Consider the following 26,831-nt stretch of genomic DNA (forward strand, 5'->3'; position numbering starts at 1 on the left):
TGGTTCTATCCCATCCCTCCCCCCCCCCCCCCCCTCCACCAATAAATGAAATTCTGCGTACGCTCTTGACCAATGAACATGATAAATCACCAGTGTATTTTTAAAACTGTCAATGTCTGTGTACTTTGCCTATGTTTAAAAAAAGAGTGTCAATTTTACATTAAATTATTAATTTTAAACCTCAAGCAAAGGAAATTTTTATAATAGGTACTAGGTAATACTGAAAGGGATGAAAAATTGTTTTTGAAGATCAGAAAATAATAACTACCTTAGTTGGCATAACTAACTTAGTTGGCATAATATGAAATTCGTGCTAAGCTATTAAATGCTGGATGCATTGAGTTAAAAACATTAATAATACTTATTTTCGCTGCTTGAAAAATGAGAAAATGTTTAATCGAACATTTTGTAATATTGGAGAACATAAAGCTGTTATGTGCATTAAATTTTTTAATTGTTCCAGGAGGTTATAGAAGTTTCCAAAATATTTCTATAAGAAATAGGTAGGCCTACTTCGAAATATTCCTAAGCCTGTAAGCTGTGCCAAAAAAGATTTTTTACGACTGTATTCATCCACTAGATACATTTGATATAGGTAATAAATTGGATTGGTAGCTAAATAATATAAGTTTTTCTCCCAATTTGGTTTGGGGGGAGGGGCGGTGGGTCAAGTCTCGTCGAAAACAAGGTCGTTAGAGGTTCTCGTGAGAAGAACGCAAGTAAACTGAGGAAAGAATCAGCCATATCTTATTTCTTAAAATGAACCATCCTATAATTTAATCTTGACTGGATTTTGCGAAACCAAGAAAACCCGAGCTCAGGATGGTTAGAACATGATTTGAACCCAGGTACTACAGAATGCAAGTCCACTGTCTCACTACTGCACTACCTCCCTTTCTTCCGGTTTAAGGTTCGTATCTATACGCGTGAGAATTCGGTATGTGTCCGGATGACCTTGAACGGAGCGCCCTGGAGGCGGAGTTTGTAGCTGGGGGCGTCACTGTTCTTGGCTCGCCGCGTATCTACAGTAGGTAGGGAGGGGATGACGGCGCGTTACCCCCCCTCTCGCGCGGACAGTCGTCTGCACGCGACGTGGAGAAAGGACGGCTGGTCTCCACCGCCAGTTCTGAGAATTTACCTGTGTTTGGCTTTCGTCCCAGCAAAGTCGTATGCTGCTACGTAGGCTATGCACATTATACCTAGCCCAGGAATATAGGCAAATGACTATAATCTATGGCAAATTTGTCGAAAGCTTAACTTTTGCACAGCTGTACAATTTAATTTGTCTAACATATCAAAACTTTACCGTTTAAAACTGAGTATGTAATGTCAAAAACGTGCAATGAAGACATTGTTGAAATTTGTACGCAGTGTACTGAAAAATTATTTCCTGCTCACACAATTTCTGTCACAGAAATTGAACAACAATAATAATACAAACTGAAAACTTCATGCTAAGGACGTATACATGAATTGACCGTAATTTTTATCTAACGCTACTCTGTAAAGCGATAAATTCCTGAAATTAAAGTTTTTTGTTATGGTTACAGGAAATTAAATATTATTTGAAAATATTCGTACGTCCTTGCAAAATACATGCTATAGACACTTCTAAAACTGTTTTTGAGATTTCCCTCTGCTTTACCTTTGTATGACATGTAGCTGACCTTGTATTATATTAAAAATATTCATGTTTCTTATTTATAACGACAGAATTCATTTTATCATCGGAAAACGTCAGGTACTTCAGTTTTCCTTCGTTCGTGGTTTCTCTTAGATCCTTTTCGTATGCTGATGCTGGGCACTTTATTTCCACTATTGTATGACTTCCAATGAGGCCATCAGGTGCAGCACCGATGAAGGGGTGATTTTATTCTGCTTCAATTAACTAAAACTATTATGTGGAAACAGAAACAATCGGTGAATATTCACTAATTCATTTGTGAAATATTGACACTTTTAAACGAAATCTGTTAATATTCACTGTTTTGACATATATTATTTTCACAGATTCAAATAGTTGAAACTGCTTCATCCATATTTGTGAATTAGTGAACTTTCAATAATTCAGATTTAGAGTGTATGCTGTCAAAATCATACTGGCGCAAAATTAGAACTGTCAAAAATTAGCTTTTTTTTTTAAACTGATACAGAGGTAATACATATATTTTTGGATGTCTGTGTTCTGGCCGTCACATCTATATCCATGCTGATAAATTGAAACTGAGATAGACGCAATTGGATATTTAGGTATGTTAACTTATACGAATAGATTACAATACGAAGAATAAAAACGGATATAGAACAAATGTTACACTACTGTTACAGAATGATAGTAGTGAAATGTAGGCCTATATTTACTTAGCTACCTACTGAAAGTGAGGGAGGGTAAAAATGTCACAGTGCAAGTATGAAACGTGCTCAGGAGGAAAGACAAATAAAAAAGAAAGCAAGTTAATGATATGATTATCTGTGCCCCTGCGAAATTTACTTATTACGAGAGGTTACTTTTGCCTGTGCATACTCAGTCAAGTAAGATATATAATATTTAATTTATATATGTAATTTGGTAAATTAGGAAGTTATTTTTTAATTTTATTAAATAGTTTCAGATATCCTAAATCTGTTACAAATAACCAAGGTAAAAAAGGATTTAGTTTATGATGAATTAATATGTTGGGATTTTTGTAGATTTCTGAGTTTTCTGCAATTACGTATTTTGCAGAAACTTGCTATTGTATGCCTTAATTCATTTTTATGTGTATATATTAATATATATTTATTTATACGGTAGAATTACGCTAATCCGGACGCCGCTAGTCCGGACATCCGGTTAATCCAGACGAATCTTTAAAAAAAGTGTTGTGACACAGAAAAATGAGAAATTACAATTCTAAGAGAGGGTCCGCTTGCCCTCAGTCGCCTGAAGTCTTATATACATATGTACTTTATGAAGAATAAACGTTAGTTTCATCAATAATATATATATATATATATATTCCTTTTGGCTATAAAGCTTGTTTTTGAAACATTTTAAAGTGGTTTTCGTTTCATCCGGACATTCGGTGATCCAGACAGGGTCCGGTTCCGACAAGTCCGTATTAGCGAGACTCTACTGTATATACTAATATTTTTTTGTTATGGAAGTTGTATTACCTGCGATTAATCTGAGACTACATAGTTTTAAAACGTGGACACACGTTGATTTTTTTTTACATGCTTTATATTAGCTTCACCTGTATGTTTGTCTGTCCGTCTATAACTCTTTCAACTAAGAGTGAGTGGCTCATTACTGTAAAATGTCCCACCAATTTCATTACGTTCTTTAGCCGAGCGGTCTAAGGCGCGCGACTTCTGTGACATCAGCTTTCAGATTCAGCGATCGTGGGTTCTACTCCCGGCCACGCCGGAAAAAATTTTTTTTTTTTTTTTTTTTTTTCCCCGGTAAATTCTAAGATTATATCCATACATCTAACTGTAAATGATTCGGAGAGACTTTACCATTTCTTTGTGACGTTGCAACTCCAAATAGTTATCTCAGATGGTAATAGGTAGTGTCGATAACTCATTTCCCTATGATAATTATACATAAATATAGTTTAAAAAACTAAAAAAACATGCTTTTAAAGAATATCAAACTAAAAGTTAAAAATAAATATAGTTTAAAAAACTAAAGAAACATGCTTTTAAAGATTATCAAACTAAAAAGTTAAAAATAATTTTAAAATTTAATTTATGACAATAGTATATAAGCAATACTAGTATAAATGAGAAAAAAGCATGGGGCGCTTAATATACAAAAAATATGGCACAAAGCGCCTCAAGCTTTTTTCTCATTTATACTAGTATTGCTTATATACTTTTGTCATAAATTAAATTTTAAAATTATTTTTAACTTTTTAGTTTGATAATCTTTAAAAGCATGTTTCTTTAGTTTTTTAAACTATATTTATTAATTTCAGAACAGAGCAGATTTGTTATCAGAACTAGAATTATATCATAGGTTATGAGGATGTTATAGATAACATCAATATTATGAAATACTTAATTTTGAATTATGTCCTGAAGTTTTTGACGAGTTACAAAAACACGTTTTAATGGATTTCTGGCATGCTGCAACCTTTAAGGTTTTGGTTACATCAGATTTCGGTAAACGTTTTAGGTGTACTAACGGTCCTGAGTAACAGAGAAGGTATATTACCAGTATTTACCAGTGATAATTCCTGTTGTATACAAAATAAAATAGACGAACAAAAACATTGCATTTTTTTAGTGACTGAAATTAATTGCAGTAGGTTATTGCAAAACCACATTCTAACACAAATTATGTAGGAAGACGGTATGCACAGAAGCTTATATTTTTGCAACTTCAGTTTTTATTTGGTTTGAGAAATACTTTATAATGTGTTTGAAAACAAATAAGAAAAAAAGGTTGGTAATGATATGTAATGTGCCAAGTCCAGCAGGCTGTGGTGGAATTCTACCATGCCATCACACGGGGAATAATCATTGAGAGAAATGTTTACAATAATTAATGGCAATCCTAAACAGAACAAACATGAGACGTAATATTTTCATCCTAAAATATCACGAGGAACATTTTCATAAGGCCTTGTTTTAAAAAATTCATAGGCCTACGTATCTACATAGTTCTCTTATTGTTGCTGATAATAACTACCACATCGCCACGAGCACTGTTCCATTAACTGTTCCTGTGCTGACCAAATAATTAGCCAAAACATTGAAATTGTTATTGCAACTACGGTAAAAGGATTATTTTATATGGTAGTTAATTTTTTAGATTCCCCATTTTTGCTTTTGAATAGCTATGGTAGGCCGAGAAGATGTTTAACAGATAATTATGTCCCATGGCCTCTTTAAATACTCATCCACATGTAAATAGTAGGTCTTACATACTATACACGGTTGATGATCGAGGAGTTACACACCAGTTTCCATATTTTTTTCCCCTTATAAATTATCGTCATTTAAAACGCAACAAGTCAGTACAAAGATGTAGGTACGCAAAGTAAAACAACAAAAGGGTAATTTGGTGATAATAAGTCAGCAATTATTAGGCCTGCAACTGCATAAAACTTCCACTTTATGTTTATGCAGTAATTACATCGTCACTATTTCTGAAACTGTGTGACACAATAATTCCAATAAACAATACCTCATCTTTAATATGAGATGCAGACAAAGTTTTAGAATACACATTGTACTACTTATCACACAATATTACAATATGTTCACAATAACAACACTAAATGTCTGCATAGTTACAGCACTATCACACATACATTGGCATACTATTGATAAATTACAATATTAACTTAGCCTCCTAATGCTAACGCTTTGTAACAGATTATTTTGCGTTCGGTTTCTCTCTTACTTAAATACATGGTTATTTATTCATATTCGTAGGCCTATTCATATAGCAAATGTAGCCAAATTGAAGAATCATTTCTTTCTGGCCTGCATATTCAAGGAACATGATTCTTTTTCTCTGAGCGTTAATTTAACTTTAATGATTTGTTTGAAGTTAAATTCAAAGTAGTTTTAATTATATGCATAAGCTTTTGCAGAGATATTATGCTGACTTATTGTGCCAACATATTATGCATACAGAATGTCCTGAAACGGCAGTATAATAAAGCACACCACGATATTCCTGGACAAAATTGGAGACGAAAATGTAAGTGGCAAAATGTTGTACGGCAACATTTTTCGCATGCAAAGTGACAACACATCATGCCGGTTATTCCTCTCTTACGCTCAACAAATATAATACAACTACCGTTCTAGCGAAAGATAATTTTTGGACTGACCATAATTTTAACCCGCGTACTCAGTTAGTATGAAACCTATTGAGCGCAAGAGGCGACTAACCGCATGCTGTGTTGCCACATTGTGTGAAAAAAAAAAAAAAAAACAGAAAAAATTGGTTGTCTGTAAAGTGGGCTTACGGATGATAGTTTAACGTGACGTCATAACAAAAAATTGATGAAATGATTGATCCAGAAGAAAATGAAATATCATATTCGGCCTGAGACTGAGCCGTAATAGGTTTTTGCAACCAAACCATTTAGGCATTAAAAATATTATATCCTTTGAGGAAGAAATTTTTTCAAAATATGTCTATCTTTTGTATGATAAATTCTACCTCTGCATACTTTTATGAATAAAATTGAATCATTTTTATTGAATTATCACTATTTTGTATGGATACAAAGAAGGAGTGAAATGAAATCTACAATTTAAATAATAAATTTACTTTTATTTCTGAGACGCACTTAGGTCCCTCCCTAACCCGGACCCCTCCTAAACACACTTAGTTTTTAGTTAGGTTAGGAAAAAAAATAATAAACAGGACACATCCGTAGTGGGACAATTTTTCGTGCGTGCAGCCAGCGTTCATCGATTTATTAGACGTTGTCACGTCAAAAATGTTGTCATTTTGCCCACCATTCACGTGCGGTGTGCTAAATTTACGGCCGTTTCAGGACATCCTGTACATAGTCTATAGTTTCTATATAGTCTATATATATTATTAATTCACACAAAATATAGCCTAGCCTACTCATTTATGAACATGTCATCATACAATTGATAGTTATAGCCACCTAATACTATAATCCAGTTTAGAATACTAATTAATGCATCACAGGATTTGCATCAAAATGCAAAATTAAAACACTAAGTGATATATTTGAAGGAAGGATAAATTACTCTTGTTACATGACATCGGTGAACAACATTCAAAATCCAACAATATTGATTAATAAACATTTACTCCTTAGAAACACAGTTCTGCTAAGGCAGTTGTTTGTGATCCACAAATAATGTACATAATTTTATAAACTTAATCAGGTAAAATGACTTATATGTCAGTCTACTACTTTTCCTATGCGCAGCATGTTCTTGCAGTCCCGCAGATTGTTACGGACTTGTTTGCATAATTTATTTATTGTTGAAAAATGGGTCCCTAATCTCCATATTTCATGTATGTCTGGGGTCGACAAGTTCTGGGAGCAAACATTCTTCATAGAACTTGACCAATTTAGGTTCCATTTCATTCTTCCAGAATATATCGTCTCTTTCTATTCTTATAATAACCATTTCTTGTTCTTTGATGTCCATATACCGAAAAGGCATACATTTTGATCTGTTATGTGGAGCTGTCCTTGTATTTGGTAATAATATTCGTTACATTTTTTCAGTTGTAATTCGTTTCCAACAAGTGACAGATATTTTATTTTCCCTTCGGCAACTGATTCCGCAACGTTTCTGCCAGCTGCTGAAGAAGGAAATTTAATTTCTACAAGCCCATCTTGTCCTTCTAGGGCGTCAGGTGTGGATCCTAAAAAGATTCGTCTCAAGCCGAACGCTCCGCGCCCTCGCTTGCACGCTCGGCTCAGGCGGAACGTGACAATGAGTCATGCCTTTTCGTGCGTGCAGCCGGCGTTCATCGATTTATAAGACGTTATCACGTCAAAAACATGTAAGCCAATTTTTATTTTTTATTTTTAGGTTCAAAAGATAAGTTATATCAATATTTAAACCCAGTTTAGCACAGTTTAGTTAGTTATTCGGAGATAAAAGCATATTTTATTTATAAAAATTGGTTTGCGTTATAAAAAAAGGAACCTATGTCTTGACAATGCCCGTCTGTAACATCAAGTGTATCCCTAAAGTTACTCTTCTTTTTATGAGTGGGTACATTTATTTTCTTCACAAATTCAATACGTGAATTCATACCTTTCAGTGTTTCAACTGTGCTTTTATTTTACCTTTTTTTTTAAAACTAGTTTTCCACAGATTCCCGATGAAGAAGTTTTGACAAATTAAATGGGTGAAAAATCAGTCAATTTCTGAATGTTCAATGGTTCCGATTTGGAGTGTAGCATCAAATAATTTTTTTAATAATACAGGTACTCACATACATGTAACATTTTAGAAGTAAATGCCATACCTTGCTTTCCTTTGGAAAAGATATAGCTGCTGTTTCATCTACTGTATTTGAGCTGATATCAGTGCAATTTTCGTCTATTACTTCGTTGTCAGTAACACGTGCGGACCAGTACAAAGCGCCTTCCTCTGTCTCCAGTAGCTGCAGGGGTGACTGAAGTAACGCGAAGGATTTAGGAGACGTCATGTACACACATTAAATAGTGATCTGAACATGGGAATTTATTTCAGATTAAAAGGTTTGAATAAAAACCAGTTTTAAGTTGATTTAACCAGTTAGAATGTCTAACATATGATGTAAAAAGTATTTGAAGAATTTACATACTGAATTGTTTGTTTAAAACAGACAAAATTTTTTTAAAAAATTTAAACAATATCAAACCTTACTTTCCATGCGACAGATTTTGTAAAATTTCGATTACAGCCAAAGTTGCTATTTGTTGCGAAAATAAAAATGCTGTAACTTCATTCAGTTCATAGGTGTCAAAGTTGCACGGTTTTTTTATTGGGAAAATTACTGATGATAAGATGAAAACCAAAAATAACAAAGGCGAAAAACAGCACCTCTATACAGTGTTAACTTATAGTTTATCAACTATTTTGAATTTCATTGCATATTAGATTTAAAGAAAGTTAAATTAAAAATGAACCTCGGTTTTTATTGTTTGCTCAACTCACCATTCAAGGCATAGTATATATCATTTAATGTCTGCATGCTATTGCTCCACATTTATAATAGTATTCATAAGTGAAATTAAATGTACTCTACAATTATTATGTACAGTTCAATTTGGTTGTTCATAATACGGGAAAATCTAATTACCTAGGTAGGTACTTGCTGATTTTGAATCGATTTTTTGTTTCTCGAATGTCTAAATAAACCCGAAGTTTAAACTTTCATTAAAATTTTTATAGTTGAACGAGTATTGGAGAATACATTTTTTTAACAGGAAACTTGTTATCCGTTTTTTGTGCCTGTATTTCGTTCTCCGTATAACTTGTTCCTGGTCGTGAACCTAACTGAATTTCTTCGTGCTCCTCAGTCAAACATTTTTCTGCATTCTGCCAAGTATCCTCTGTTACTGTAAGATTTTCTGATATTTTTTTGCACTTCCTGTGCAGAGAAATATTATTTTTCACGTAACAAACCTATAATTACCATATATTACAAATTACATTTTTATTCAGACGTAGACGTACACACTAACCTTTGCTTTTGATATGCAATCAAAGCAGTTGCTTTTCGTTTTCTTCGGTGTGCACTCAAATTCAATTGGCCCCATTTCCCCTTCCTTTTATCAGATTTCTGTTTCATAGTCGTTCTTCTACTTACATTCAAGGAACACCAATGCGAACTACTTGTATAACAGCAAGCATTTCAAAATTACTATTTTTTCGAGCTAAACCATAACCATTAGTCGGACACATCACGTCAATGGAATTCATTCGCTCTAGCATAGGCAGACAGAAGCCTTGAGCACTGAAGATACCGGGGGTTTCCCGGAAAGCCACGCGCTACCCCCCTTCCACCCTTACCCCTTGCAAGGCTCACAAACTCACTTCCCCTACAGCGGCTTCAGGCTTCCCCCACCAACCTCGGTATCAGGGAAGCTTCATGCCTTCTCCCGCACAGGCAGCACGAAGCAGGCCCTAGCAGCACGAAAAATGTCCATCTGCGATTAAGAATTTCTAAACTATTGTCGCGGTAACCATATACTTTTAATATACCATTTTATTCGCAATAATGCGAACTTTAGTCCTATAGTTTTACTTTTGTAAAAATACTAATAAGTTACTCGTAAGTTGAAGTTATTGTTTCTTACTTTTATTATTTTTTATATATTTTAAAAAGAACATATACACAATTTTGAAACTGTAGGTGGAATTTTATAAGTATCTTCTTGTGGCATAAAATTATTGAACTCTGTGTCTTGCATGGTTTACGAAAAAAGCTTTAGAAAAAAAAGATATGTTCTTCGAGTTATTATGGGGCGTAGATACAGCCCTTAACAATCATGATCAAGATGAATAGTCACCATGGAACAGAATACTCACTCAGTTGACCATTCTCCATCATAGACGCTCTGTGTTGCCCAGCAGTTCAAGTTCTTTATATCAAACGCAGTTCTTATGTTACGCTCCCAAGTTAAGTTTCGTTTGCGTGATGCCAGTTCGCAGGACTTGAGTCTGTAACGGCCACTAGAAATGTACTGGAACTCGTGGTAGCCGAACTGAAAACAAAATTACCATTAGTAGTTCCATTTCCTGAACGATGCAACAATTCACATCAGTACGTACTACTCACGTAGCAAATAAACCTTTTTTTTTTTAAAAAATAAATATAGACTGTAAGAAATCAATAACATGGACTAGCAAGTAAATTTGCTTGCTCGAGAGTAACGCCAGCAGAGATTTAGTTCATTACCAGGGCCATGCAATTATCGTGAAAGGATTTCCAGACCAGCTGTGTGTTAAAACTTTGTAGCATCGTCTGTGTTTCGTGATTGGCTGGGTTTATTTCAGGTACAGGTCTACTGTCAGCACACCAATCATAGACATCCAGTGGGGAGGCAAACGCGTCCTGAATGGACTGACCAAACAATCTCTAGCGCAGGCGTGCCTCATTGTAGTCTAATGAGCGAACAGATTATTTTGGGGAAAATACATGTCCCTATTTATTAGCTACTATATAACTTCAGTGAATGAATTGTTAAAGGCGATATTTTAACTCACATTCAGAGCAGACAACAAAACACCTAAGTACGTTTGACGATTTCAATAACAGAATCCAAATGAATACTTTACTTAATCTTAATTTGCGCTGCTGGGCGAAATAACGTAGCAAATAGAGCTCAGAAGGATTGTTTCAAAGTACGAGAGTGATAACTAAGTTGATACCTTGCTAAAATTCAAGTACCTAGTAGTAATGTTGTAAGTATAAAAACTGTGTTACCTGTTGGTAAACCACGGTGGAGGAATGGTGCTTACCTTCTGCTGTACATAATCCACGCACCGGGAGGTATTTAGCGAGGGTTCATCGCCACTGAACTGGTAATCTTCAGGAAACAGTTTTATTCTTGTGTATGTACTCCATGTCTTAGATTGCCCATCTTCTAGTCTTTCTAAAATCAACTCCTTCCATTTTCCTCTTCTTTTGGCTTGGAAATACACACCTAATGTCCCTTTTTTCTCATCTACTACCCACGAAGATGCGTCACAGCACTTAGAGTCTTGTTTGTAATCTGTACAAAAATTTAAAAAAAAGTACATATATATTTATTAGAAAATGTTATTCAGGTCACTTTTAACAGTATAGAATGAAGATAGTGTCTAAAATTGTTTTTAAAATCATGGTAAGTATTAATTATATGTAGCTCCATCGTACAAAATCTTATCTTAACTTATTCCACAAAGCTTTTTTGCCATCATGTTGTGGTGAAAGAATTTTTCTATTAAAATTTTTATACGGAGTATAAAGTTTATACGTACCACCATTGGGGCCATTGATGTCAGCTTTTTTCTGAAACAAATAAACATTTAAAATTAAAAACAGACAATTGAAGATGAAGTCAGCTAGCTCACTTTACATGTGTAAAAGTATCTTAAAAAATACATAGCAGAGGTGGGTGGATTTTCTTCCGGGTACTCAATTTCCACACAAACACCAACCATTACGACTCTCCTATTATTTTTCTGGGGAAGGTTCATAGACTAAAAATCGCTACACTTCCAAATCGTGTTAATTTTGGTAAAATGTGAATAAAACCTTCGAAATCAACTACCCGACCACTCCGCCCGGTCGGTATAAGTACCTGCGTAGCTGGGAGCAACGGTCATTCGAGTCAGGCTCTTCATACGGGGAGGGTGTGCTTCTCCTCTCTCCTGGCCGGCTTTAGACACGCGAAGACGGCTGGCCGCCCCCTCCCCCTGAATGTGCGGGTTCTACCCGCGTATGCGCAGGACACGGCTGAGGGCCGCAGTGTTGCCGGTTCTACTCCACCCGACCAGGGCCACGAGCCTCCGCAGCCGATCGAGGTTTACAATTCGCCGCGCCGGCCAGTGAGCGAAGTTTGACGGCCCGTCGGGAAATTGTACCTTCGCGCGCACTTTAGACATCAACACATTTACGTGCTGTACGTAATATTTGATGTTAACTAATATTCACTATAAAACCATAATACACATTTAAAATAAATTTTTATTGTTATTTTCACTAACATTTCAAACATATATCTTTAAATGAGACGTTAAAAACATGTTATATCATCACATAATAATTTAAAATTTGCCCACGGTTAACTCAGTTTTTGAAGACTTGAAGTTATGAGAAGTAATTTATATCTCATACTTAAAGAAATAAAATCTTCTCTTAGTAACTTAAATCCAATTACTGCTACAGTAAATTGTCTAATTAGAGGCGTTACTATTAAATATCACCGCAGGCATTGTACACTATTTAAGGGGATGGTTCACACCCCAAAAATCTTCCCCCCCCCCCCCCCCCCCCCCCCACCACATACACACACACACAAATTTGGCGTTGACACTTGTTTTGGGATCTATGGACGAATTCAAATTCGAAGTCTTTTTATTGTACACGATAACACTTTACAACTTAAGAGTGGTTACATTGACACTCCAGAATCTTTGCTCTTTTGCCAATTACACAATCGGTTACATTATTAGAATTAAACATCATAATACGCATTACACTAACATAAAATGAAAGTTTAAAAAACCTTTTATAACATGAGACGAAAAGGGTACAAACATTTTCCGAAATTAGTACTGCGGTAACGGCCACAATAGTTAGTCTCTCTTCTAAATATACCTAACAATAACACACGTAAGTACATAAAATTTGTGTCATACTATGATTAACATTGGATAGCATTGTTATCCACCTTAAATAAAACCAAAACCCCAAATGTTTTATTTGGGTTACAATACTATCAGTTAGCAGTGTAAATACTTGACTATGCAGTTTAAACACTATACTGTCGAATATACCTATTGGTCAAACAATTTTTGCTATGTTAAATATCAATTTTAATATTACCTTCTTTTTTTTAAATTCTGTATTAAATTTACATTGCATTAGTAACAAGACGACTTTGCTCATAAAGATGCTCAATAATATTTATTTGTAACATTAATATCCAAGTTATAAACTTAAAATTAAGTGGCAGCTTATTTTAGCGTGGATAGCTACGGAGCATAATTATACTTTTCTTGTCTAAACTTGACATTTTGTTTTAAAATAAAAATGCTGGTTTCGATTACAAGACAGTATTTATTCTAGTTCTAAGAAATACTAGGTGAACTAGTGCGTAAATGCGTGACGCTAATGTAATTGTCAGGTTTTCAAGCAGCATTCTACACAGGCTTAGTAATATAATATGTCCATATTCGTAATCTATGTGCATTGACAGTTTCATTAAATCTTAACTTTAGCTTGGTATATTTTTTGCTTTTATCACCATTAGCTGAAAGTAAATAACCATACCTCCATATATATCATGAAAGCCCAGTTTACAATTTCATCGTAACGAAGAAAAACATGCTGTCTGGACCCTCTCTTTCAACTTTTATCAGTACTACTTTACAGTTTCTACAAAATAAATAAATACGTATACATACATCAGCAAATTCAATGTAAAACAGTGAAACATAGTGAGTTATAAAAATAACATTTAACAAAATGACATATATGTACTTTTTTTTCAGAAATGATATTAGCAAACACTTAAAAATACTTAGCAATAATTACAGTTACTAGAAATAGAAAATAAATTTTATTAAAATTTAAAAAGAAAACATACTACAGTTTCATCATTATATGTTATTCTGTTTAACGAATATCATATATGTGTTTCTATTATTTCCTATCTTATTTATTACGTACTAGATAATATTTGTGTTGTAAATTACAAACGGAAACTCGGCAAATTTACTAAGTATATTTTCTAAACATCAAAATGTTAAAAAATATAAAGTTGACCCTTTTTATTGAAGTACACAATGAACAGAATAAAAGTGTATAATGTTCATATGTTTTGAAGGATTCGTAGCGAAGTTTTGTGTAAATAATACCAGTAACAATGGCACTGATGCTGTTTAACATACGTGGATATCTTTAAATGTAAATGCAGGTAAAATTTATGCTTATTTGAAGGCGAAAAAACATCACAACTTTACAAAAGACACTAAGATTTTTTGGACTTTTTTGCATTCATTTCTTCTTTTGCCTTTGATATATACTCTGGCTCTCTCACTTGTTTTCCTCTAATTACTCGTGAATCAACAATTTCAGGTAGTAAACACTTTTTGTAGAATCGCGTGAGTTTGGGCAGCATTTCATTTCTCCAGAAATCTTCATTTCGCTGAACTTTTTCAACAAACAAATCTTGTTTTGTGTCAGTCATGACAATTAAATAACAAAATTCTTTTTTTGTTATATTTAAAGTTCCCTGGATCTGATAGAAGTGATGATGTGTGGTTTTAAGCTGTAACTTCTTGCTGGCAATTTCTTGGAGGAAGAATCCTTTCTTACCTCTGGCCAGCTCTTGAAGCCCAGTAGATATGCCTGATGGAACACATTTTACTTCAATTGTAGCATTTTCTGTGACCACAATTCCATCTGGACTAGCTCCTAAAAACCCATTTTCTACATCTATGTACAGTCCCCTCTTCTCTACATCCAAGCCTGTTAGTGCTTCGAACCTTTTAATAGCAACATGTTCATTGCAGCGACCGTATTCTGTAGCTTTGGTATTCACAGAGGGTTTGTACAAAAGATTTTTCACCAAGTTCGCACATGGAGTTGATTCTTTTCTTCGGCACACTGTTCCAAAATTGCTAGCTGTTAAGCGTACTCGCCTAAGTTCATGCCAGCTTATACAATCCGCCTGATCTTTAGTTTGAATGGCAATTTCTTCTTGCTGCTCAGAGGTCACATTCAGAGATTCAACAAAGTTCTCACACTTTTCTGCTAGCTGTGCATCTGAAATCTCGTCACACGGATCATCTTCTACTTGTTCAGAGCTTGGTCCATAGTCGATGTCTGCTGGATGAGTTGTATCAGTTTTGCTTCTTTTCTTTTTAGGGAAGTCGTCAGGGAACTGCAATTTACGGCGTGTTAATGTCTGCTGTCTCTTTCGGATAACCTTATAATGACTCAGTCCAGGGCTTCTTCCTGCCAGTTTCCTGAAAGGGCTTATTTCCCACGCGTGGCCTTTCTGAAATCTTAAAGCCGCGGCGTGGCATCGTCTTTGAAAAGATCCTCTTTGAGTAAAGTTGAGACGTTTTCCAGCATTGAACTTTGCAACTAGACTCATGTAAAATTCAGCTGCATTGCTTGTTTTATTTTCCACAAGTCTTGGCGCTTTTGCTACCAGGCTTCCTAAAAGACCTTGAATATGGTCAAACAATACAGATCCGAGTAAAATATTTACCCTTTTACCATCAGATTCATTGCCTTCGCAAAAGTAAGGTCGGCACTCAGAATGGTCTCCAAATACATGATTTGGACCATTTCGCAAGTCCTTAATTAGGTCTTCAGCTTTCTCACCCACTTTCCCACAGTGCCTTATGGCACCTCGTGCTGCAGAAGTTAGCCTTGGAATGACTGATTTGAGCATCCGTCGAGCCTCTGGGTCAAAACTCTTATCACTTGCCAAGGTATGCAGGTGACTGGTATAGTTGCGTATGCAATGGTTAGCACATTCAAGTTTGTGCACAAAACGTCCATAAGGGACATTTTGAATGATTCTTGCATAAACACTAGAATCTCCATCACCCACGAAGTATTTGTACTTTAAACCATGCATTTGTATACTGTTACAAAAACCTTCTACAATAACACTTTGCTCCATCGCTATGGATGGCTTTTGTTGGCTCCAATTTTTGTAGCAGAAATGTTTTTTCGGTTCCTTATCTGCTCCCGAATGAAGACGACAGATGGTACAATACTTATTTTTTACGCCCAAGAACAAAAGTTTTCCTGTTCTTTGGCCTATGATCACTGCCTGGAAAGAGAAGTTAAGAATTAGTTTATTTATGTTGAAGTCAAGTCTATTTTAAGTAATTTTGTTATGTAATACTAGTAGTATATATTTTAATGCCTATGTATTAAAGAACTCAGTTTATTCAGGTTGAAAAGAACTTAATGTTTTTATCTAATGTAAGAGTTACATCTATTTCGAATTTAATTACAATAGTGAAGACATTTGTGAGTAAAAAAAAAACATTCAAACATCCTAACATTTACATTCTTGCATTAGAAGAACGAGATTATTTATATTCCAGTTTTGCACAATAATTTCCGTATGTAGTAAACATTTTTAGATGGTTTAATATCATGAACATTTCTTAGTACAGACATTAATAAAATAGCATTGGACTGAACCTAAGATCCGAGAATCACCAACCAAATGGCAGACACATTGTTAATGAATCGACTAAATCAAAATACATAGGTGGCATACATAGGAGTAAATCCATATACGTATGGAAACGTCATCCAAATATCTCACTTGCAGAAAATGTGGATTAACCATACAGGAAAATTAGGAGATCGAATTCATATGGGACGTATATGGTCTGACAACCTCGCATCTTGCAATTTCTTATATTTTGATACTGCTTGTAACAAATCTTCCGTGATAAATGTTTCGAGTCAACATAACATAAGACTTAGCTTTGCCCACTTGTTGAAGTCATCACTTTTGAACTGATGTGATTATCATGTTCGTTGTAATCACCTGAGTGAAATAATAATTATTTCCTTTCAGTGCTTACATAATAAGACCTTTTATTAAATATATGTTATTACAAGTTATAGGTCTGGGAGATATTACTTATGCCTTGAAATTCATATAGGGGAGGACGGGGCAAGTTGGCGATGTTAAGAGTTCGCCATTTTTTATAATTTTAATTTTGTAAATACGATTTCCTTCTTTCCATACACGATTAGAATAGTCTTTTGTCGTGGTGTAACTACGTGGAAAAATCTATATTTCTATATTATCTCAAAAATTCTGCCCTTTTAAAAATATAATGCAAATGTGTCATCTTGCCCCGTTACCGGGGCAAGATGACTTTGACTACGGGGTAAGATGACATTTTTGACACAAGTTTAAACATATTTATTCTTAGAATGAAAACTACTGTAAACTAACTAATTTAACATTGTTACATGCTTTTTTACATATATGGCATGTTATTAAAGGCTTGGTTTGTTGAAAATTACAATTAATAGTTAACATACATAACTAATTCAGAGTTGGTGTTTTTATAAACAATAATCGCAAACAAATGTTCCTCCTTCAAAGTTCGAGCAGTCCTCGTTCCACCATGTGTGGCATTTGCAACACTCGATCCAGTCTTCTGATGGAGGGTTGACATAAATCTCATCACACACAGGACACTGCACTTCGTATATTTGAGCTGAAGTCATGCCTGGCGAAAGTTGGAGCTTCTTGGATTTTTCTCGAGAATCGAGCTTCAGTTTCTTAATAACAGTTCCTTTTTTGGCATCTCGAGACTCATGTCTTTGTTGCTTCAAACGTTCTTGTTCTATCCTCTGAGATTTTCTCTGAACCAGCATCGCTTTCATGGGTGAGCTTGTGATGACACTTGCACATTGCTTATGACTTCTCCTTTTTCTCACATATGGTCTTTCTTTAGGCAATGGTTTGAAATCGAAAACACTTCGGCACAGTTTTGGCTCAACAGGAGTAGCATTTCTTATAGGCCCTATCTTAATGAGAGTAGCATTTCTTGAATGTCCTGGCTCAACGGGAGTAGAATTTCTTGAAGGTCCTGGCTCAATGGAAGTAGCATTTCTTGAAGGTCCTGGTTCTTCAGTTTTCTCTGCCTGATGTTCATTTACTGCTTTTTCCATCTCAAGATCATGATCGGTGGGGTTCGCTGCAGCTAAATCATGCTCAGCAAACACAAGGGGATCATAAGGCTCGATTCCACATTCTCGGAACCCATTGACTGCATTACCGACTGTAGCTGCTTTTAAATAAGCAGTGCTCAGTAGCTCACCAATTTTTTTGTCAGTTATGGCTTGCCCTGGATTAGTGACCATAAAGTTGTCACAAGCTTGACTGTAATAGGTTTTTAATGGCCCAAAAAAGGAAACATCCAGCAGTTGAAGACGATGGGTAGTGTGGGGTGGGAATCCGACCATAACGATGTGATTTTTCCGGCAAAAGTTTATAGCCTCCAGTGTTACGTGTGTTTTATGGTTGTCAACAAGCAACAGCACATGAAATTCACTGGTTGCTTTGACATGTAGTTTGAAATGTTTCAAAAACAACACAAATATTTCTTCATTGCTCCAACTATTATCACTGCAATGCCCAACGGTTCCCGTAAGGGGCTCTTTCCACAAGTTCAGGTCGCATCCGATTTCTTGCGAAAACCAAAAAAAAAAAAGGGCAGGTAATATCCGCAAGCATTAATGCAACTGGAACCCTTCTTCCTCCTTAATTGGAAGAGGGGTTGCGTCCCCGACTCACTCTGGGCGCGAAGGGAAAAAATAAATATTAAAACCAGGCATAAAAAGCTAAACAATATAAATTCCCCACACCACTGCCCAGGGGTCAGGCCAAAAAAATTCAAAGGATATAATAGTAGAGTAACCATTAAACAAACAAGAGGCAAGACTTTGGACGTATGTTATTAAAAAAAATAGAAATTTGCAAAAATAATTTTTACTATACATAACCATACAAGCTTAGTTACAAAAGCTGACGTTAATAATGGCAGCATCTTATCCCCATTTGCGATACTAACAATAACCTTTAAAAAATCGTAAAAATATAAATACTGATAACAACAAGTATAAAAATATATAAGGGCGTGAGGCGTGGCCACTATAAAATATCAAAATATACTGACTGCCCTAATACCAAAAATCAAACAAGACAATCAATATAATATATAAATATATAAAAAAATATTACAATAATAAAACTGAAGTACAAAAAATTTATTTAAATAAAGTTCTTAAACTCTCAATCAACGGTTTAGTCTTTCTTCAGATGTTCGTTGCTAAAGACTTGCCAAAAAAACAAAGTTAATATCCTAGGCGTGCGCTGGCTTCCTGACCTTCCTCACCAACTCCAGAGTCTAATGCCACGCCGGGCCATAGGTACGAATTCACAAAGGCGTGAACGATGACCAAAAAAAAATTATCTTATTTTTTTTTTTTTTTTTTTTTTTTTTTAGGGAAATGTAGCAAAAACTCTTCACGTAACATAACTATGTTACCACCGAAGTTTTTATCATATACTTCAAACAAAGTCTTACTTCTTTATTAACTTGCCAATGATTTCATAAACACGTAGAATGGCCGCACCAACCAACATCAGGCTGCGCATGTAGTCCAATACCGATCGCATACTTTTAATAATACTGCACAAGCTGATATATTAGCTAAATGCAACTTTAAGTATGCCAATTCCGAAGACAAAGTCTCAAAAACAAATTGCAAAATGTTCGTTTCTTCCAAACTTATACTTTTATTACAACTACAGGCAAACGGGCGACCTTATTAAAAAATCCCACACTGGAACAACGTGTGAAACAAATGGGCCTCTTCACCAAACAGGCTAATAAAAGTTCCGTCCAAATAAAATTTAGTATGGGAAAATACACAGTTCACTAGGTTTGCCAAAAACCAGTGCAGCACCACGAGGGTAAAAATCAAAATCGCGGCCTCTCTTTACCTTGATTTCTTCTGTACCACAGGGCAATCCATTTGCCCTGTCACCCATCGTGGAGCCTCCAACCCAATACTCTTCGTCGCCCGTTGCCGTCCGGCATACCAGTCCGCGCCGTCACATGGCTCTGTCCTCGACGGTCGCTCGGCACAAACTCCCAGCTGATTTTTTCTTCCCGGCAAGCCGAATGTCTGACGTCATCAGCCAACCGCCGGGCGCTCGCCAAGTGGTATTTACGTGAAACACAATCGATATTCTTAAACTCATAATCGATAGCTACCAAACGGCGTATAACTAATTAACAGAAACAAATATAATTAAAAAAAATTTACAGATAAATTAACATTAATTAAAAAAGCGTAAAAATACGTGAAATAAAAAACCATATAAAACTAGAGACCAGAAACAAAAATAAATTACAAGTAAAAATGTGGCCCTGCCGGCCACAACCTCCGCCTTGAACAAAAAAAAATTTAAACAGCAACCTTAAAAAACTAAAACGTCAAAAAAAAACCTTGGACTTGGAGACAAAGTATTCTCAAAAACTTCTAATCCAACAAACCAGCCCAAACTCAAACAAACAAACCTGCAACAAGGAAAACTTGCCTCCAAAGCCTCAGTCAAAATTTCAACGCTCAAAAAAAAAAAAAAAAACAAGAGAAGGATTTTCCAACAAGTAACGGAAAAGACAAACTAAACTCACAAACCGAACAAACGGGATCTAAGTATGCCAAAACAAACAAACAAGCTCCAAAGTCAAGTCCGAAACGTATTAAACAAAACCTTCTCTCTTAAAACAAAAAAAAACAAAAACTAAAGACCACTATAATTCCTGGTGCTGTTCTTGCTCCCGCTTCTTTTTAAAGCAAACTTTTTCTGAATGACCATTTTTGCCACAAAAACCACAAACAAATTTATTAACCTTCGAAACCGAGCAATCCTTAGCAAAATGCCCTACCTTATTACACTTAAAACAAGTCTTATCAAATTTTTCACTACCGGGCGTTTTAAAACAAACCGGTTTAAAATTGATTTTGCCTTTACACTTATCGAATTCACATTTAGCGTAAAAAATATTATCTACCTGGATAGCCCAAGTGTTGAGTTCCTCCACACTATTAGGTCTGCCAATAAATGCGCATTCGTGTCTGATGGCAGGATTTAGATTTTCCAAAATAATAGCTACAAAACGGTGATCATCTAACTGCAGACCAAATACATTAACGTGATTTCTAATATCCTGTATAAATTCTAAGGTGCTTTCATTTTCCCGTTGAAAACGGAAAATCAATTCCTTAATTAGATCGTCCTTCACCCTCTTAGGGCACAAATATTCCCACAAATTCTCTTTCACTACCGACCATCCAACAGACTTATTTATACCTGACGTAATCACGTCTCTAGCGATCCCGCTACATTTAGTCGAAATACACCTTAACAATTCTTGCTCATTTTGTAAACAACAATTAGTTTTCAAACTATCTACCCCCAAGCAAAACTTTATTAAATCTCTTGGCCCACCGGAGCATAAAGATGGCAACCTATCCAGTTCCTTAAAAAGCAATTTACTTTGCATAGCAGTATTCAATGAATTTACTTGGCTGATCTCCGAATTCTCCACATTTTCCTCAACAGGTTTTTTCCTCCCTTCTTTAATGTGGGTACTTAATTTCCTGCGTAAGGTATCAATGTCATCCTCCAGACCACTCTCTACTCCCGCTGCTTGCAAATTAGCGTAAACCTGTTCTTTGGGAAGTTTATAAATCCAAGAAACTGCCATTATTAAAAAAATCAAAAAAGTCAGCAAAATCGCAAAAGTCCAAAGTCTCTGCCTAGCAGAGTGGCGCAGGTTGGAACCCTTCTTCCTCCTTAATTGGAAGAGGGGTTGCGTCCCCGACTCACTCTGGGCGCGAAGGGAAAAAATAAATATTAAAACCAGGCATAAAAAGCTAAACAATATAAATTCCCCACACCACTTCCCAGGGGTCAGGCCAAAAAAATTCAAAGGATATAATAGTAGAGTAACCATTAAACAAACAAGAGGCAAGACTTTGGACGTATGTTATTAAAAAAAATAGAAATTTGCAAAAATAATTTTTACTATACATAACCATACAAGCTTAGTTACAAAAGCTGACGTTAATAATGGCAGCATCTTATCCCCATTTGCGATACTAACAATAACCTTTAAAAAATCGTAAAAATATAAATACTGATAACAACAAGTATAAAAATATATAAGGGCGTGAGGCGTGGCCACTATAAAATATCAAAATATACTGACTGCCCTAATACCAAAAATCAAACAAGACAATCAATATAATATATAAATATATAAAAAAATATTACAATAATAAAACTGAAGTACAAAAAATTTATTTAAATAAAGTTCTTAAACTCTCAATCAACGGTTTAGTCTTTCTTCAGATGTTCGTTGCTAAAGACTTGCCAAAAAAACAAAGTTAATATCCTAGGCGTGCGCTGGCTTCCTGACCTTCCTCACCAACTCCAGAGTCTAATGCCACGCCGGGCCATAGGTACGAATTCACAAAGGCGTGAACGATGACCAAAAAAAAATTATCTTATTTTTTTTTTTTTTTTTTTTTTTTTTTAGGGAAATGTAGCAAAAACTCTTCACGTAACATAACTATGTTACCACCGAAGTTTTTATCATATACTTCAAACAAAGTCTTACTTCTTTATTAACTTGCCAATGATTTCATAAACACGTAGAATGGCCGCACCAACCAACATCAGGCTGCGCATGTAGTCCAATACCGATCGCATACTTTTAATAATACTGCACAAGCTGATATATTAGCTAAATGCAACTTTAAGTATGCCAATTCCGAAGACAAAGTCTCAAAAACAAATTGCAAAATGTTCGTTTCTTCCAAACTTATACTTTTATTACAACTACAGGCAAACGGGCGACCTTATTAAAAAATCCCACACTGGAACAACGTGTGAAACAAATGGGCCTCTTCACCAAACAGGCTAATAAAAGTTCCGTCCAAATAAAATTTAGTATGGGAAAATACACAGTTCACTAGGTTTGCCAAAAACCAGCGCAGCACCACGAGGGTAAAAATCAAAATCGCGGCCTCTCTTTACCTTGATTTCTTCTGTACCACAGGGCAATCCATTTGCCCTGTCACCCATCGTGGAGCCTCCAACCCAATACTCTTCGTCGCCCGTTGCCGTCCGGCATACCAGTCCGCGCCGTCACATGGCTCTGTCCTCGACGGTCGCTCGGCACAAACTCCCAGCTGATTTTTTCTTCCCGGCAAGCCGAATGTCTGACGTCATCAGCCAACCGCCGGGCGCTCGCCAAGTGGTATTTACGTGAAACACAATCGATATTCTTAAACTCATAATCGATAGCTACCAAACGGCGTATAACTAATTAACAGAAACAAATATAATTAAAAAAAATTTACAGATAAATTAACATTAATTAAAAAAGCGTAAAAATACGTGAAATAAAAAACCATATAAAACTAGAGACCAGAAACAAAAATAAATTACAAGTAAAAATGTGGCCCTGCCGGCCACACAACAAATAATAGTAACATTTCTTCCTCTCTCTGCCGAAACGATTTTGGAAACTCTCTTACTTCCTGTGGGTGAAATAACCTTTGGTAGCCTATTAGGTACAGTGGAAAGTGCAGATTAATCTGCATTGTAAATGGCAGAAGCTGGAAATCTATGTTTTTCCCGCACTTCTTTCAAAATTAAGAAAAACTTGTCAACATTGGGCTTGTTAAAGCCCATTGCTCTGGCAATGGATGTTTCCTCTGGTCTCCGAAAACTGAACTTACATTTTTTCAGAAAACTAGCCAACCAATCATCACCTGCCATCCTGGTCTCCACATTGAACGGATGCGAAATTCCACTATATTTTGCAAAGTAAAACACAAGCCTTCTACATTGCTGCTTTGTCATCCCAAAAAAAATGTTATCCGTTGCTGTCGAGTAGTTCCTTAAATCTTCTAGCTGCTCTTCAGTGAAAACTTCTCAAAATCTTCCACCATGAATAGGCATTTCCTAGAAAAAAATACAATTAGGTAGGCTAAATACTTTTTAATTAGAATTTTTGTTTAATGAAAGCCTGTAGGGCATGAACAATTAAAACACAACTGTAAAAAGCACTTGGGGCAAGATGACGAGTCGTCATCTTGCCCCAGTCAACTTGCCCCGATCAGCAATGTTATTAGTATTGGATTTTTTCGCTAGGAAAAAAAATAAAAGGTTAACAATATATAGTGGTTAAGAAAAGTATATTGTCTAAGGTAATAATGTGTGGCATTGAATAACCAAATATCTTACCTGTTTGTCCATGAGATATTACTTAGAAGTTCTTGAAAATTACAATACGTCAGACCAAATGTACGAACATCATCTAACAAACAACTAAATGGTGGCAGCGGCTTCATTGTGCGATTCTTTAGTGCCCACCAGTGTGGAGCGCTAGTAGTGTCTGTTAGGTGGTGCTATCTAGTAACATGACGTGGAACTAAGTCATTCGTCATCTTGCCCCGCTCGTCAACTTGCCCCGTCCTCCCCTATATTTCATTAAATATAATTAAAATATAGAATAATCCAAACTAGCGGGGCCTAACTTAGCCAAAGAAATATGTATTTCGTAACACTACCTCAGCCCTTTACTTCTTAACAACTGCGACATTATTGAAATTGATATGGTTAGACCCGTAAGTAACTTACCACTCCTGAAAGAGAGTTGTATTTATGCCCGTAAGAACGCTTGGCCCATCCACCGTCCACAATGACTGTAGTAAATGGAATGCCATCTTCGTCTACATCTCCTTCTTGAATAGCCAGAGCTCTTTCTTCTTTCCCTGCATCTGATATGGTTCGGTCCAAGTTCTCGCTCCAAACCTTAAATACACTCAATTAAATCATATGCCATCGCCAAAATACTATAATACTACATTTTACACTTTCTTAGAGAATTTCGTAGCAGCAATTGTTGTCCTAAAGATATTTATTATGAATAAATGTGTTTCTCCCTGAAACAAATCTAAGATGTTTAATGATGTGTTATACTGTAGACATAAGATGATTTCAAAAAAAGACTACTTTAGAATGGCATAGGTAGTCTTTGTTTTGATTTATTGTTTTATTGGGGTTGTGAAATGCGTTACTTTTGTACTATTTTAATGTGTTGCACTAGTTTGTAAGCGAGTAAAAAAAAAAAACTGTTTAGTTTTTCACATAATTTGTGCAAGTGTTTCAAATTAAAGCTTAATGGGGGCTTTTGCAAGTAATCAAAATAAGGTTAGCATAATCAGATTTAAAAATTTTCCATTAAACTGAAACTTTATTTTTATTTTATTTTGAAATTTGTTTTGACGGGCATGGATAATAATACAGAACATTTTAAATATTTTTGAGTTGCACTAGTTTGTAAGCAACAATAAAAGGATTCACGCATTTATTATGTACTTATAAGTAGGAATTAATTTTCTTTATATGTGCAATCATTAACTTTCCAGATTTTGTACTAAAACACTAATTATAAAACGTAGTTTGATGATATTTCGTTCCTAAATGAATAATTTTCTTTGCTTTTTGTCACTTGACTTATATTGTTTATCTAATCGAACATTTGTATTTTAAGATCATTTAACCATGCCCCGTAAAATAAGGCGACTATTAACCTGTGATGGATGAGTAGTGAAAAGTAATGTACTAAGATTAACATAATATTTTATTTTATTTGAAAAAGAAATTAAAATTGTTTAATTACCTTATCTAGTTCTACTTCTTTCTTTATGTAAGTGTTCTTTGACATTGAAGGAACATTTAAAATGCTCAGAATGTTTTCTAATTGTGTGAATCCGATGCCAGATGACACAGCAGCCCATGCCCCCGTACTATTCAGTACACTGCTATCACATTCTTCATTCTGTATCTCATATTGTCGATTGCAGCCATCACATTCCATGAATCACTTACAATGTAAGCCATTTCTGATTTCTTTTTTGAATTGGATTGTACCCAAAGTGCACTGCTTCTTGTGGCTGCTCTGAAGGCTAAGAATTTTGGGAATTACGTATGCAGGATTGAAGAGCCGGTTTCCTTTCAGATTATCCCAAGAAGAACCTCCTTGATCAACTTCAATTAAAAGTGGTGGCATACTATCATCCAATTCTGTCTGTTCATTTTCATTCCTATATGAAACAAAAAATATTAAACCACATATTTCAATTAACTTAAAAATAACACAAATATTTTCAAGCTAAAAGGTGTACAGAGGTAGAAGGTGTATGATATACTTTAATTTTTTTTTAAACAAAGTGATTACAGTTAAAAATCAAGTCTCAAGTTTTGCATTAAATTGTATACAATTGTATGCAAAAAACACTTAACCTACGATTTAAATGTTTTGCTATTGAATTTTTTTTATTATATATTCTTAGGCAAAATAACTTAGGAACACGTTTTCTGCCACGGACTATATACGGGCTTGGAACCTCGGCCACGCAAGCCGTTGCCATGAAGCTGCAGACCGGGGGACATGTCGGTAAGATTTTTTCACAACATGAGTAAAAGGCATTACCACCGTTCACATTTTTTTTTTCCAGGGAGGAAATGTACCCCTGTTTCTTATAATTATTTACTCGTTGTTAAATTATTTTCATGTTGTTGCCAATCAGAATATAGCTTTTCAATAGTATCTACTATCAAGTTTCATTAGCGAAAATAAATACATGACTTTGCTGTTATAAATTAAGTCTAGTTAAAAATAACAGAAGTACTTACTGTGATAAAATTTCATGCGGTTCAGTTTCTTGTGCACTTGGGTTGCTTTCTGATGTTGATACTGTTTCAGAATTGTTAGAAGTATTCTGTCTTCTCCAGTAGGCAGAAACCGACAAAGCTCTTTTATTTCGCTTATGATTGCGGTAAGACCTTTTCCTCTTGCCCATTGTAAATAATAGTAAAAATTGCGCGCACTGTGTCACCACTACAGAGATTTCAAACTACTAAATATCGACGACTTGGCATCACTGTGCCAGCGCGTGCCCTACACAGCCGGCGAGCAACGCACCGAGCGAGCATCGCACTGCGCTCTGTTAGCGGAACTGACAACTATCCGTT

General features: G+C 35.4%; 1 protein-coding gene across 1 annotated transcript in view; it reads right to left on the reverse strand.

Annotated features, from left to right (window-relative positions):
- Positions 1–26,831, reverse strand: part of LOC134528196 (uncharacterized) — a 60,370-nt gene that overhangs the window by 26,135 nt on the left and 7,404 nt on the right. The window contains exons 3-5 of the mRNA XM_063361587.1: positions 11,461–11,491; positions 10,960–11,213; positions 10,027–10,202 (exon numbers count right to left, since the gene is read on the reverse strand). Of these exons, the coding sequence (XP_063217657.1) occupies positions 10,027–10,202; positions 10,960–11,213; positions 11,461–11,491 (461 nt within the window). The remainder of the gene's footprint in view (positions 1–10,026; positions 10,203–10,959; positions 11,214–11,460; positions 11,492–26,831) is intronic.

The sequence above is a fragment of the Bacillus rossius genome, chromosome 1 (assembly GCF_032445375.1).
Source record: "Bacillus rossius redtenbacheri isolate Brsri chromosome 1, Brsri_v3, whole genome shotgun sequence".
NCBI lineage: Eukaryota > Metazoa > Arthropoda > Insecta > Phasmatodea > Bacillidae > Bacillus > Bacillus rossius.